This window comes from Dermacentor variabilis, chromosome 1, assembly GCF_050947875.1.
Source record: "Dermacentor variabilis isolate Ectoservices chromosome 1, ASM5094787v1, whole genome shotgun sequence".
Taxonomy (NCBI): domain Eukaryota; kingdom Metazoa; phylum Arthropoda; class Arachnida; order Ixodida; family Ixodidae; genus Dermacentor; species Dermacentor variabilis.
The window spans coordinates 20909834-20926415 of record NC_134568.1 but is presented as its reverse complement, the minus strand read 5'-3'; the positions used below and the strand labels follow the sequence as shown (position 1 = coordinate 20926415).

Here is a 16582-nt window from a genome sequence, read left to right as displayed (position 1 = left end):
GTGCATTTTTCTTATGAGCTACATGGTAAATCAAATTTGCCATGGAAGTTGTAGGTAATGCCTGCCTCGTCATATGCAATCCACCTGAACAGACCGAATCGCGTTATTTTTCGCAGGCGACCTCGAAGGACTCGTTTCAATTAAAAGAAATTGGGCAGACTCTCCTACAAAACTGACATCCATTCCCAATGCGACGCCACGAGCGAATCGCTGCAGCATGACACGCCCACGCACGTCGAGCTGATGGGGCCCTGCAGCGGCCATATGCGCGCTTTCTTGCTTTTTCGATGGCCTATAGTGTTTTAAGACGCCGAATTTACGAGCGCAAAAGCGAATGTATTCCTTGCCGAGCACTCGAATAGGATTTGTTCTCTGATGATCTGGAGCGCCTGCGTAGCCACGAGTTGGTGCGCATCTCTCGCTGCAGGTAACATAATAGCGGCCAGAAGGGCGCGTAGAAAACATGTCTGCCAGCCAATGCTGTTTCTTCGGTTCACTGCACCTAAAAATGAAAAACACTAGTAAGAACTCTCGAAAAAACTCCAAATAAATGTAACAATTTGCGGATATTACACCTTTTATTATAGATAAAAGTGAGGATTTTGTTTTGACAATGAAGTTTTAAAAACCCTAAAACGAAATTGGCATTCGCTGCTAATGATTTTCAAGCACATTTGAAGAAAAAAATTGCAAAATGAATTGCTCGTCTCCAACAAACTCATGCATTAAAATGATCACGCAACACCTCCATGCATTCAACACTACCACTCCACAGTCTGCGAGAGCCTCTAACACGTAGTTGGTTTTCTGCAGGCCTAGATGGCCGTTCTTTTGGCAAAGCTGTTATGGCGGCGGTTCCAACGGCATTCATTAGCCGCCTCTATCTTCGCGCTCTCTTGCAGCCATTTGCTCTGTCCTGTCGATGCTAGCGGGGACAACGCCCACAGGGCGTCGATGGCTCTCCGGCTGCCCGTTCGTCGTTGCGTTATGTTCGGCCATCAGGCACTTCGCTTACCGAAGTCACCGCCACGATCCGGCGCACCGGGTTCTCCAACTGCCACGTCATGAACAAATGGTACCGCCTGCGCAGCCTGTTGGACACACGAGTCACGCAACAACTGTGGAAGGCGCCGGTTACGAAAAGCACGATGAGTTTCCAGACGAAACACTTGCGCTCAAGCGCTTTCAACGCCGTTGCCTGCATGACCAAGGAGAATACTGCTGCTGATGTCACCATGGCGACGTAGAACAGGTCGCTCAACAACGCTCGTCGCAGCCGTACCTCGTTCCGCGAAACATAGTGGAAGAACCGGCGCATGCTTCCGGGTTGGGCTGCCATCGGGAAACGCTGACCGCAGAGCTCGCAGATGTCGACGTTCCGCTCATTCAGCCAGTGCTCCAGGCAGGACACATGCACGAAGCCCATGGTGCCAGAGCAGTTGCAGGGGGACACCAGTGGATCCTCTTGGTCACCTTCATGGCAGATCCGGCACATGGGTCCACTGCTCGCAGCCACGTTAATGTAACTAGTGGGCTTATCGGAAGAGACGCAGTTCCGCCCGGGGTGATCCTCAGAGTCACTTATGGCTTCAGGACTTGACAGCAACGGCAGTCGAGCGTCCTCGTGGTCTTCACCCTCCAGGCTCGAGTCCACGTATGCAAGCTGGGGTGGGATTGCACTTGATTGTGAAGGCTCGGAGTCAGACGCCGGGATGTGGCGAGCGCCATAAGTCTCTGGGTATTGAGAAGAAGGCAAAGATGAGGGAAAGCGGCAGCTCTTTTCTTCTGGTACTGCATCATTGTCCTCTTTTTCGCCGCAGTACCGATTCCGCAGTGTTCGTACGTTAACTCAACGAAAACAGGAGTGGTGGTCGTGCTTACCAGATTCCGCGCGGGTATCCTCGTTCATGTAGTGGTTGCTGGCCATTGTGCTGTTCTTCTGCCCCTCCTGCTAGCAAACGTTACGACTGGCTGAGCAATGTGGCTGGCAGCGCTCTTTATACTGGTCTCTTCCTTTGTACTCCAGAGTGAAATGTCATCCACACGTGAGTACAAGTCTGTAGAAACCTGTGTCACCTTCTCGCCTTCCGTTATCAAGCAATGCCGCAACATATATATTGTATAGTAATGGTGAGGCCAGCGACACGCAGTGTTAAATTTTTCGCAGTGTTTTTCCACATCGAGTGACCGCCCACCATCACCGAATGCAAGGTTGATGTTACATTTAACCACAAAGGAAGGTTTCGACACTTTAAGGCGATACTGACTATCTGGTGATAAAGGCTGTTGTGCTACCGGGCACTGTGGGTAATTCTCAAGAGGCGTTACTACCATATCAGTGTACTCTTCAAAGGGCTGGCGCCATCTTACAATTATACGTTAAACAGAAAAGATTCTAATCAGCAAGGCACGCATGGATGTTCTAGCGTTGTATTATGCGCAGAAGCTTGACAAAACCGCAACTGCATGACCGATAAGTCGAAAGTTCTACACGCTAGTATATAACCAGACCAAAGAACAAGAAAGACGGTACCGCCACTGTGAAGCCTCTAGGGTTCCCCACCAGGTTTGAGCCTTGCAAAAGAGCAACTGTGGTGCCTAGATAGCGCGGTAACTATTGTGTCTGCAAAATATTACACGGATGTAGCGAAGAGATTGTAGAAGAGACGCTAGCGGGTTCAGCGCTACTGGCTCTAAACGCTAGTGGGTCGAGCGCTCCTGCTCAGCAACGGCTCTCGTGCTTGGAAGCTGTGACTGCCCTGCCCGTCGACGTTGCGCTGCTCCCGAGCTCTGCCAAACAAACACCTTTAGAATTGGTGGAGTGTGCGGGGTAACCTCAGACGATCATCCTGGAACTCCGGTCCCGTATCCTACCATCTACCATGCCCCAAGACGCCTCCCAGCAAACGCCTCCTCCTGCACCCACTGCGTGTCCCGGGGTGCCTCGTCATCGCGACCCTCCTATCTACACTGGAGCGGACGACACCGACGTGGACGAATGGCTCACGGCGTACGACAGGGTAGGCGACCATAACAAGTGGGATGAAGCAGCCAAATTGAGCCATGTTCTGTTCTATTTCGCTGGAGTGGCCAGCCTGTGGTATAACAACCATCAAGCAGAGTTCCAGACATGGTCGGAATTTAAGACTTCCCTCGCCGATGTATTTGGTCGCCCTGCTGTTCGCAAGCTGCGTGCCGAGCAACGTTTGCGAGAACGAGCTCAACAGCCAGGCGAAACATTCACCAGTTATATCGAAGATGTCCTGGATCTATGCAGGAAAGTCGATTCGACCATGGCGGAGTCTGATCGAATCCGAAACATACTGAAGGGCATAGAAGACGACGCCTTTAACATGTTGCTGGCCAAAAGTCCACGCTCTGTGGCTGAAATTGTCACACTGTGCCAGAGCTATGAAGAACTCCGCAGGCAGCGGTCACTGACCCGTCGATCTCTACCGCGTGACGAACACCTCGCTGGTTTGGCTGCCATGTCCACTCAGACAGCGTTGCTCGCAGAAATGAAGGCGTTCGTCCGCGAGGAAGTTGCCCGGCAACTCTCGTTGATGGATTTTGCACAGCCGCAGTCGGTACACGCGCCTACGCCAAGTTTTGCGCCTCCGCTTCGCCACGTCATAGCGCAAGAACTGCACGAGGTTTTGCCTGAGCACCACCAGCGTGTTCCTTCGGCTGCGCCTCACAGCTACGCCGAAGTCATGGCCAGGCCCCAACAGATCCCGACGGCTGTGCCACTCAGCTACGCGGAAGTCGTCACCCAGCCTCAACAACTCCCTCAACGGGGACCTCTCACGTACGCCGAAGTCCTCGCTATGCCCCGACAACAGCCTGCTATGCAATCACTTCACCAGGCGCCACGTCCAACGCGTCCTTCCACATGGATGGGACCTGCCGCAACGACTCGGTGGCGTACAGCGGACAATCGACCAATATGTTTTGCGTGCGGCTATGCAGGCCACGTCGCACGCTACTGTAGTCGCGTGCAGTCACCTAGCGCTACACCTTATGGGCCAAGTTCTATGGCGGGTTCTCCGCGCCCTTATTACGACGACGAACCTCGGGCTGCGTCACCACCATTCCGCCGGTCCGCCAACATCCGCCGCTCAACTTCTCCACGCCGACGCTCCCCATCACCGATGCGGCCTCGTCCCGAAGCTCGGGATGAGGAAAACTAATTGTCGCAGTCCATGAGGCAAGGGCTGCGACGCCGTCGAAACGCGGAAGTCCTCAACGTAGCCCGACCAATGTGATAGACGTGTTAGTTGACGGTGTGCGCACATATGCCCTCGTGGATACCGGAGCCGCTGTATCAGTTATGGACGCAAAGCTTTGTCGCTTCCTTCGAAAGGTTACGACGCCCATTGCTGGATTCGCCATCCGCACAGCAGGCGCACAGCGTATTCACCCGATTGCGGCGTGCACCGCTCGTGTTCTCATCGAGGACGTTGTATACGCCGTCGAATTTATTGTGATTTCCTCGTGCTCCCACGAAGTTATCCTGGGGTGGGACTTTCTCGCCCGCCACGATGCCGTCATTCATTGCGCACGGGCCGAACTAGAACTGTCGCCGATCTCAGATGTGACGCTTGCCGATAATGCTTCTTTTGCAAACAAACTACTCGTCAGACACGACACCAACGTTCCTCCCAACTCGTCAGTGATTGTATCAATGCATTGCAGCAGCCTCTCTGACGCCATCGCACTACTTTCTCCATCAGGCCGCTTTTACACTCGAAAACGTCTGCTGCTGCCTTTTGCGACTGTGAACGTCAAACAGGGCTCCACAGCTATTTTTGTCTATAACCCCTTCTCATACCCTGTGATGCTGCTTCAAGGCGAATGTCTTGGCCACGTGGAAGTGATCGACGCCGTACAAATTACGGATGTTCCCGAAGACACGTCCTGCGCCTGTTACAACACGCTCGGTTCTCTCGCGACGTCCGACCCTTTGCCCACAGGTGTGTTCGATTCATCTATTGCCGATGGCCTCACCCCACCTCAGCGTTCGCAGCTTCTGCGCATCTTAGAAGAATTTCGTTCTTCTTTTGATGTCGAGCAACCTTCCTTGGGCCGGGCGTCTGCTGTCACGCACCATATTGACACTGGCTCCCAACCGCCATTGCGGCAACGACCATATCGCGTCTCGGCCACGGAACGTCGTGTGATTAATGAGCAAGTGGACGATATGCTTCGCCGCGAAGTGATCCGACCCTCGAACAGTCCATGGGCATCCCCTGTCGTCCTTGTTACGAAAAAAGACGGCTCGGTACGGTTCTGTGTAGACTATCGCCGCCTGAACAAGATCACTCGCAAAGATGTATACCCGCTGCCGCGAATTGATGACGCCATCGATAGCCTACAAGGAGCAGAATTCTTTTCATCTCTAGATTTACGCTCCGGCTATTGGCAAGTACCCATGGCTGACGTCGATAGGCCGAAGACAGCCTTTGTCACACCCGACGGCTTATACGAATTTAACGTCATGCCGTTTGGACTTTGTAATGCGCCAGCAACTTTTGAACGCATGATGGACACAGTCCTCCGCGGTTTGAAGTGGCACACGTGCTTATGTTATCTCGACGACGTTGTTGTTTTTGCCTCTGACTTCACCACGCACCTTCAACGCCTACGGCATGTTTTGACTTGCTTAGCGAACGCTGGCCTTCAACTGAACCTAAAGAAGTGCCGATTTGCAGCGCGGCAGCTCATGATACTAGGTTATGTCGTCTCGAAGGATGGAATCCTCCCCGATCCAGCCAAACTTCGTGCCGTAGCTGAATTTCCTAAACCGACGTCCGTCAAAGAACTGCGCAGTTTTGTAGGTTTGTGTTCCTACTTCAGGCGCTTCATTCGCAATTTCGCCGCCGTCATATCACCCCTGACGAAGCTCCTTGGCAGCAACGGACCTCTCCATTCGTGGTCGGCCGAGTGCGACGAGGCGTTCACTAAGCTCCGTCGTTTGCTGACTTCTCCTCCCATTTTGCGCCACTACGATCCAACGGCACCTATTGAGGTACACACAGATGCCAGCGGTGTTGGCCTCGGCGCTGTCTTAGCACAGCGCAAAGAAGGGTTTCCTGAATATGTTGTGGCATATGCCAGCCGTATGCTTACTAAAGCCGAGACCAATTACACCGTCACGGAAAAAGAATGTCTGGCGATCATCTGGGCGCTTACCAAGTTCCGGCCCTATTTGTATGGTCGCCAATTTGATGTCGTCACGGACCACCATGCACTATGCTGGCTGTCGTCATTGAAGGATCCCTCAGGCCGTCTCGCCCGCTGGGCGCTTCGCTTACAGGATTACGATATCCGCGTACTGTACCGCAACGGACGCCAGCATGCTGATGCTGACGCCCTCTCACGTTCTCCCTTGCCAGACGACAATGCCTGCTGCGCAATATCCCAGCTTGACGTCTCTTCCGTTGACATTGGGACCATCGCTTCTGAGCAGCGCAAGGACCCCTGGATTGCCTCCATCATAGACTGCCTTGCTGATCCGTCATCGCAGCCACCCACTCGTGCACTGCGCCGTCAAGCTCGCCATTTCGCCATTCGCGACGACCTGCTTCATCGACGCAATTACACCTCTGACGGCCGCCAGTGGTTATTAGTTGCACCTCGAACCCTGCGTTCTGAAATCTGCGCATCGTTCCACTCTGATCCACAGTGTGCGCATTCGGGACTTTTCAAAACCTACCAGCGCCTCCGACGACGCTACTACTGGCGAGGAATGTACAACTACATTCAAAAGTTTGTTCGTTCATGCCCCGACTGCCAGCGCCGAAAATCTCCACCCCACCTCTCGCCAGCTGGCCTGCAGCCTCTACCCTGCCCTACCCAACCGTTCGGGCGCGTTGGCATCGATTTGTATGGACCACTTCCCCTGACGTCGGCTGGTAACCGCTGGGCCATTGTAGCAGTAGATCACCTTACCCGATACGCTGAAACCGCCGCTCTCCCAGCAGCTACAGCGCGCGATGTTGCATCATTCCTGCTTCGCCGATTCATCCTGCGGCATGGTCCACCCCAAGAATTGCTCAGCGATCGCGGACGCGTCTTCCTGTCGGAGGTAGTTGAAGCGATTCTCAAAGAGTGCCACGTTGTTCATCGTACGACTACGGCGTACCACCCTCAAACGAATGGCCTCACAGAACGCTTCAACCGTACGCTCGGCGACATGCTTTCAATGTACGTTGCCTCCGACCACACGAACTGGGACGCCATTCTGCCATTCGTCACCTACGCGTATAATACCGCTACGCAGAGCACCACTGGATTTTCCCCCTATTTCTTGCTGTATGGTCGACACCCTTCGCACACCATCGACACCATTCTTCCGTACCGGCCGGATGTATCCGAGTACGTCCCTATTTCTGACACGGTCCGACATGCAGAAGAGTGCCGCGACCTCGCACGGGCCTTTACTTCCGATGATCAAGAGCGCCGGAGGAGCACTCGCGGTGACGCCACTGCCACGGTCACCTTCGATCCGGGAGCGCTCGTGTGGCTCTCAGTCCCTTTAACTGCCCCTGGCCTCTCATCAAAACTGGTCCCTAAGTATGAAGGCCCTTATCGTGTTCTCGAACGCGCATCTCCTGTAAACTATGTCATCGAACCAGTTGAGCCATCTGAAGACATGCGCCGCCGTGGACGAGACATTGTCCATGTCGACCGTTTAAAGCCTTACTACGACCCGCTCATAGTGACGAGCTCTTAGGTCGCCGGACGGCTCCCTTCTCGCTCCCGGGGGGTGGTTGTAGCGAAGAGATTGTAGAAGAGACGCTAGCGGGTTCAGCGCTACTGGCTCTAAACGCTAGTGGGTCGAGCGCTCCTGCTCAGCAACGGCTCTCGTGCTTGGAAGCTGTGACTGCCCTGCCCGTCGACGTTGCGCTGCTCCCGAGCTCTGCCAAATAAACACCTTTAGACGGATGAATTCGCTAGAAAACGTGAGAATTCAATGAAAATTCTGCGCACCCTTATTGAAGGGACCACTCCGAAAAAGACTGGAGATGACGTCACACGTGTGGCGTCATCCTGTCAGATCCCATATAACCAGCGTCGGTGTGAAAACTCCGGGGTTACCGTGAAATGCAGTGAGGAAAACAGGCTCTGAAGACGTTGCGGTTCCTGCAGGGAAGCAGAGTTCGCTGTGATTTCTTGCTCTCCTAAACATTTAGCATTTTTGTTGTCGGTGTCTGTGCTGATTACACAACTATGTCATGTCATGTCAAGCCAACAAAGAAAGATACCAATGACAACATAGTGGAAATTACTTGTACCTACTTAGTGAATAGAAGAAATGATAAATTAATGGCAATGAAAGTGGAAGAAAAAACAACTTGGCGCAGATGGGGAGCGATCCCATATCTTCGCATTTCGCGTGCGACTCCAAGCAATTGATCAACCGCGACGCCGTTTCCCCATCCACTATCTAGGGTATTTATGTGTTACTACTAGAACTAACCTTGGGAGTGTTACTTATTGCGACCACTCACAAACCTTGGCGGTAGTTGTGGAACATCCTTTCTTCCGCAGGCGTCACGAGTACTTGATCTTTCTGGGTGAAGGCAACTGCTCAATAAACCCGAACATGCTACCTGAAGGCATCAATGGTACCGGATTCGATACCCTCGTTATGTAAGAATTACAAGAAAAGGGGTTAACCGAGAGGCCCTTTTCTATTAATCATATTATGAGAAGCCAACAAAGAAAGACACCAAGGACAACATAGGAAAAATTACTTGTCGTTACTAATTGAGTTAAACAAATGATAAATTAATGGCCATGAAAGTGGATGAAAAAAGCATTTGTCACAGGTGGCGAACGATCCCACATCTTTGCATTACGCGTGCGATGCTCTGAGCAATCGATCGACTGCCGCGCCGCCGTTCCCTATCCATTTTCTTGGGAATAATACCCGAGCACCAAGTATAATACCCAATAGCACCAGGAATCTACTTTCGCGAGGACGCCAGCCGAATAGGCGCTCCACACCAACTGCTGACTGACCGTGGTAGTACATTTCTTTCTAAAGTCATCACCGACATCCTGCAGTCCTGCTCAACCAAGCACAAGCTGACTACGTCTTACCATCCACAGACTAATTGGCTCACGGAGCGTCTGAATCGCACCCTAACAGACATGCTTGCAAAGTATGTGTCATCCGACCATTATGGTTGGGATCTTGCCCAACCCTATGTCACTTTTGCGTATAATTCTTCGCGTCACCTCACTGCCGGTTGTCCCCCGTTATGTCTGTTGTTCGGCCGAGAACCCGCATTGCCACTGGACGCATCCCTTCCGTTCGCCGGAGCAGAGACCAGCGAGTATGCACATGACGCCATCACCAGTGCAGCCCAAGCACGCGACATTGCCCGCGCTCGCCTCATGGCCTCGCAAGAGAAGCAACGGCGTTTGTACGATGGCCAACACAGAGACGTCCGCTTTTCGCCTGGATCTCTGGTACTCCTGTGGTCCCTGACTCGGCATGTTGGCCTGTCAGAAAAACTCCTGTCTCGGTACAGAGGCCCATATCGAGTGCTGCGTGCCGTGACTCCAGCTACGTACGAAATCGCCCCAGTCAGTAACAGTGCCTCATCTGCCTCGAATTCTACTGACGTTCTGCACCTTACTACTCTCCTGTTATCACCGATATTTAGACGCTCCGGGACGGTGCTTGCGCCACCGGGGATAATGATACATGCATATTGCGTGTTTCTTGTGGACGATGCACGCGGCCGCCCCGGCGAAGATGACGGTCGCTCTCTGGTTCTCGAGCTGTCAGCTGAACTGGCCAGCGCTGCATTAACCTTTGTAAATATAGTTTGTAAATAGTCTCCAGTCCTTAATACTTCATTCGCGTAACAATATGATACGCCTCTGTACCGCTTTGAGACTGTGCGGAACATTGCTGCAGAACTGCGACAAGGAACACTTAGAAACAGTGGGGTGCTGCACATAAATGAATAACCTTATGTGAAATATTCATAACCAAGGCTAGACCTGCGGCCTCAGACGAGAATATAGGAGATATTTCTAAGTTAACTCTACTGAGCCAGGAACATACATATGTTGTGCAAGACATTATCAAATGAGCTGCTATCTTAGAATATGGCGCAAAAAACGTTCCTGCCCAATTTATGTTACCAGCCCCATGCTTAGCAGCTAATCTGCGAACCGCTACCATGTAAGTGCATGCGGTTTTTGCCAGAAATGCGCTTGCTGGCGAGTAATTTAGTGCATATTTTTCTTCGATCGTAATGTAAATACTTTGTGACTTTGCGAACGTTTGTTCTATATTTAACTTTCCATTGTGTACTTTATTTTTGAAAAAGTGGAGGCAGGTAGATATAAAGGATATTTCTACAATGTAATACTGATGAAACTTTACAGAATATACGTATGTTTTATAACAGGATGTGTTGTAAAGTTCATGGGCGTCACTGTTATCTCATTTTATGTGTGTGCGGGTATGTTTATCAAATCATTATGCAGTTCGTCTTGTGAATGATCAATAACGATTTTGACCTTTTAAGATAAAAAATGTCTCGTTTAAGTAGCTCAGCGACTACAGATTACATCCAATTCACCAAGCAAAAGTGCAGGAGCTCCTTATGAAGGAATCAAATATTCCCCAAATGTAAGTATTGCGAATCCCTTCTAACATGACCATGGCTCTACGTCGTGAGCGATTTCACACTATGGGGAAGAGTACTAGCACTCTGTTCTGAGGGAGTGCAACTCTCGCTCAGGACTAGAAGCACTCTGGGGGGAGTAGAAACACTCGGTTTTGAGGAGTAGGTGTACTCGGTTTGGCGGAGAAGCACTCTGTCTGGGGGAGTACTATTGCCCTTTTGGGGAGAGTATTAGTATTCTTTGAAGACTACTAGCACTCGCTTGCGTTGGAGTTAAAAAAAACTCTGCCAGAGGGAGTCCTAGTCTCTCTCAAAGGGAGTCGATCTATTCTCGAAAAGGGAGGGAATATGGGACAAGCAACTACTCCCTCGGAGAGAGTTTCTGGAAGTCTGTTTTTAGAGTACCCGGGTATAAGTGTTACTAACGCTTTAAGCAACGAGAATATACTCGCTAATGTACTTTTGTCTGGAGGCACGGTAGCTGGAGTGACAACTGTCTCGTAATATGTGAAGTTGATCATGATACATGTTATGCCGTGAGGCGACATATCATTTTCATAGCATACTTTAGTTTCGTGGTGCAAGAAGAATATGCTGTTGAAACTTTAAACGCGTTGAGTTCTCAGCTTATTTCCTCGCAAGAAATTTAGCGGCAACTGCAAACAGCGCTCGTTCCAGCTATGGAGCGTCCCACCTAGGCCAGCACAGCCTGTTCGCTTTCCGACACTGTAAACACACCCAGATTCTATTACAACTGGTTTATTTTGTTTCCAAGTGATGAATTTACCCTAATACAAGTGGCTTTGCTCAAAGGGAAACCCTCGTTAAATTCTGGAAACCTGTTTGCAGAAACTCCAGCTTGGCCCGATTTGTTGTTATTCACTACTCGCGTTACACTAGGGTTGCAGAATTCCTACGGGCAGCGGGTGTCTGCCGTGTTCGCCCCCCCGAACCCTACCTCGAAAACTGCGTACTGCCAGCATGAAGAAGCACTAGTCATCGGACGCAAACGACCTTTTCATACGTATCAGCTAATTATAAAAACGAAGGTGCGGCCCCGACTTATAAACGGCGCTCTCATTTATCTTGATCTCGAGACACACTGACCCGCAGGTATAACGTTTCAGCTTTTAGCCGCAGTTCAGAGCATCCGTATTTAGCTTCTGAAACCAACAGAGACGATACTGCCTAAAATTGCCGCGCGACTGGCATGTCTAGGCAGTTAGCGTGTATTCGAGGGCTTCTATGCCGCTTGGAAAAAAAAAATATTGAGCAACTATTGATCAAAAGACAGCTGTTTCGGCGCTTTCTCATGCTGCCCTACAATTTTCGCATTGACACTTTTAATCTAACTACAATAATTGAGAAGTTGATTATTTACCGAAAAACGGAATGCAAAATATAATCTGAGTATCTCCAAGCGACGCCAAACAATACTATCTTGGTTTGGTCCTGCAACGTGGCATTTGCACAATTTTAAAGTTTGGTTCAAGTAACGTGAAACACCCTGTACATTGTGAGATGTTTTATGCGTTGTACTACAACACGAGGCGCAGTGCGGTGTTGCCTATAGATGTTTTCAACATTCTAATGCGGTACCTGCACCAGTGGACCAACGCCGCAAACAAGTGCTTACACATTTCGGAGGCCCGCTACGCACAAACACCTCCATTTTTTTTTATTCTCGGGCTCGTTTGAAAGGTTCCTTGTGTTAAAAAAAAACAAGCTGATGCGGCTTCCTGAGCCGGTCGGACGTTTGCACGCACAGCGAAACGACTTCTGCAGTTTTTTTGGCTGAAAAAAATAAATTATGGGGTTTTGCGGCCCAAAATCACTTTCCGATTATGAGGCACACCGTAGCTGGGGACTCAAGAAATTTAGACAACCTGTGGTTCTTTAACGTGCACCTAAATCTAAGTACAGGTGTGTTTTCGCATTTCGCCCCCATGGCGACGCGGCCTCCATGGTCAGGCAGTCGATCCCGCGGCCTCGTGCTTAGCAGCCTAACACCATAGCCAGTAAGCCACCACGGCGGGTGGTTTTTGGCTGAAATCCTTAAATCTTTCAAAACAACGTAATCGGCAGCACTGGCCCGTTCGGCTTCAACAAACACCTCGACTTGACGCCACGAACGAGGACCGCGTGAGTGCAGCAACACGCGAAAGAGCCGCCGTGAACCTGGGTGCCCGTAGCCATCTCTTTTTAACATCTTGAAGGGCTACCGCAAGACGACTAAGACAGAAAGCGGCAGGTAATACACAGGACAGCGCTCAACTCGCAACTAACTTTATTAGAAAGCATGCATATAAGTACTATCACCTATACGAACGTGCTCTCCCATCGATGGTCTCCTTATAATGGCACATGCAAACAGTAAAACCCTGTAATCTAACGCATACTATGAAGCGGTCTAAAATATCAAATTCACTGTCATGCAACATGAAAGCATGCTTACAAAACGCGTTCTGTATTTCGTGATATGGTAGGCCTCAATAACCTCCCTCATAGTTTGATTGCTTTGAGCGGAAAGAATCGTGGTATCTTCAACTTTGCATGACCCTGAATTTGCATTTTCAACCGCTTCAAAGTATAGCATCAGATTACAGGGTTTTGCTGTTTACATGTGCATTGATAATGACGCCATCGATGGGAGAGCGCACGTGGGTATAGGCGGTAGAACTGAAGTATTTGCTTGCTTTCTGATAAAGCTAGTTGCGAGTTCAGCGCTGTCGTCTGTCTTTCCTACTTTTTATCTTGCGCTGCCCCTTCATGATGTTCAAACAGCGCCGACTTGCTCAAATGTCAATTCTTCTACATCTTTCTTTATTTGGACAGTGTGGCCAGCACAACTAAACGATTCTGAAGTTGTCAATCTGGAGTTGTGCGGCAGCAGGCGCTCCCTTTCGCCCACTGTGCTCCGTGGAAGCTCACTCGTGGCGTGGCGTCGCAGCCAATGGGAATTTAGGTGGCGTTTTTCCCTTATCCAGGTGACAGACGCCGCCTTTTTCGCTCTGTGGGTCATTTGATGCTTTCACGTCAACATGATATGGTTACCACTAGCATATGCTTCGGAGATGTCAAGGGTGACTAGGTCAAGGGGCATACTGCCTTTGCGATCCGCATTTAATACGGCTCTCAAGGTCAATATGGAGCCTGCCATATTGAGCACTCTGACTTGAAATCAATTTTTCGGACTCAGGATCGCTCGTTCTTTCAGAAAACTTTTCACAGAAATATTTACAACAATTTTAATCAATTTTACAAAATTTGAAGTTAACGCGATGGGCCAAATATATTCCAACAGATAATCATCACCCGAATTTTTAAACAAAGGTATGACCTTGGTAGTGTTCCACTCAAATAGAAGCCATACCCTTCTGACTGAATAATTGATGATGTCTAGTAAATAATCTTGTGATTCTTTATATAGAATTTTCAACATGGGGGAAGTGAATCCATCGGGACACGGTGCCGATTATGGTAGGCTTAGTGAAACATCTGGTAATTCAGACTTGGTGATTTCTATAAAATTTTCCTCAACTGGTGATTTCAACGGAATTTATTGACGTTGGAAAGGCCTCTAACCTTCAAGCTGTCACCTCCAATGAATGCTCTATTTCTTCAGCAGACATAAGAGCGGATTCTGCATTTTTGTGTGCGTAACTATTTTCTTGGCGCGCAGAAAGCTGTACACTGCGCGTCTATGATTTGATTTGGAAGGAAATTAAAAATACTGAATGTCGTATCATCCTTTGCCTTCAACACTGTGCGTCTAAAAGCACCTGCGCCCAATTTAAAATCCATCCAGTTTTGAGGGCATTCACTATTTAACAGTTTCTGCCAAGCTGCCTTCCTTCGCCTGTGGTCCCACGAACAATCATTCCACCTAGGAGAAGTATTCGTTTCAACCGATTCTATCACAATGTCATTCTTCACGGGAATCTTTTAAAACAGAACAAATGCTCAATCTTTCCGATTTGAGACTTGCGTCAGTCAGAGAAGGCAATGAGTATCGCAAGGCATTTCGAAATGTATTGTATATTATGAAAGTTCAGGCCAAAATAAAAAAAAACTGAGCAAGTTACTGGACATGTAATATCGAAAATGGCTGGCATATGGTACTTATTTGTTGCATAATGAACAGCTGACAGGCGGAAAGGGAGAGGCTTGCAATGAGATTGTAAATGTCAAGTTAAGGGCAGAAGCAGCCTGACCTCTGACGAAAGTAGGTCGTCCTGAATTTGCACATGTAAGATTGTTTTAGTGGGACCACTCCCACAAGCGAGTGCTACTTGGATTTGTTTTTAAACCCCCATGTATTACGACAGGGGTTAATGTCCCCCGCTAGTAAAATATACTTTCGGCAAGTAGCAATTACAGTATCCAAAGGGCGATTGTGATCAAACCGTGCAGGAAAACATGCATTGGCTATAAAATTTTTCGGAGAGGTCGGAAGTCTTACGTTTAACATAGTATTTCAAACTCGGAAGAATGCAGCTTTAAACGTATGTTTGCCTTATGGAGAGTTCTGGTTGATATCAATGTGAGGTAACCACCGCCTCTCCGAACTCGAAGGTCGATCTGATCGGAATGAACGACAATTTTCGAAATGAACATTTCTATCTGACGCAAAGCAAGGTTATTGTATGGAGATTTGGTCCCAATTTAAGTGAATGGCAAGGCAATTTAAATCCGTATAAACAGCAAAGCAAGCAGCAAGTGTGCCCAGAAGTTATAAACAAGACTAGTACCTATCGCCCCTCCATTCATGCTCTGCTGTAATAAAGGTACACTGGCAGTAAAATTGTTCTCCTTGACTTTTGTGGTTTTAGTTGATACGTGTCCAATACTAGTCGAATGACACCGTAAATTCTACCGCGTGCATGACAAGGAGTTAATGGTAAGGTCCTTAATAAGGATCATCCCAGGCGCCTCTTTAATACATACGTCAAAAACGTAGGTAGCCATGCACCGCACCGTGGCGGTCGCAACCGACCTGATTAGGGATCACATGCACGGGCTGACCAACTAGAGACGTTGAGGGTCGCACCTGTGGTATTTGCAGTTGCAGAATGCGCCGGCAAGTCGCCAATCTGTTGCACAATTTCGTAGGCGTCATAATCGTGGTCGGCGTCATCGCTAAGTCAGGCTGACAAATTTGTGCAAGCCGGAATCGATTATATAGCTGGTGCAGCGAACCATGCTCCATTTGACCGAGTGCAGAGCCAGCGGCTCGGAAACTCATAGCGCTGCAAGCGGCGATGTAGGCTGACACGAATTGAATCAGCTATTGGTTGGGCCGCAGAGTTTCACAGAGTAATTACTGGAGAAAATTCCGACACTAGTGTCTACGGGAGATGCAAGCGGGGCAGTTCAGCCAGCACGGGATTAAGGATAGTACATATATATATATGTGCCTTGATATCGTTCTTCGAGCTTTAAATAACGGCTTCGCGACATTATGAACTAGTCATTTTCGACCAAAGTACTGTGTAACAAATAAATAAATAAACATCACTAAAATCGTCCAAATGCGGGACCCCAACACAGGCCCCATAAAACAGAAGCCCGATATTGAAACCTTTACGCCAGGGAGGAATGCACCGGCAAGCGCCATAGAACGCCCTTATGAATTTCTCGCAGGCAAGCGAGAGCGTTGAGACGCTCGGCGTGTTTTATTGCAATGTCTATTCTTTGAACACTTTATTTATTTATTTATTTGTACATACTTCAGCGCAATACGCGCTATAGCAGGGGGGGGGAGTTAACAATGGAATATTGTACAGTGAAAAAACGATACAACGATGAGAGTGATATGGTAAGGCCATACATCTTGGATCACAGACACAACATTTTGGGATGCGCATGTTCGAACGGACCCAGGTAAGGAATTCCAGTCTTCTATGAAACGAGGGAAAGAGATCAATTTA

The 16582-nt window shown here is 49.2% G+C and overlaps 1 protein-coding gene across 1 annotated transcript in view; it reads right to left on the bottom strand.

Moving 5' to 3' along the window:
• Positions 1–620: 620 nt before the first annotated feature.
• Positions 621–16582, bottom strand: part of LOC142560224 (uncharacterized) — a 54407-nt gene continuing 38445 nt past the window's right edge. Inside the window, exon 2 of the mRNA XM_075672570.1 lies at positions 621–1734. Within this exon, the coding sequence (XP_075528685.1) occupies positions 986–1734 (749 nt within the window). The 3' untranslated portion in view covers positions 621–985. The remainder of the gene's footprint in view (positions 1735–16582) is intronic.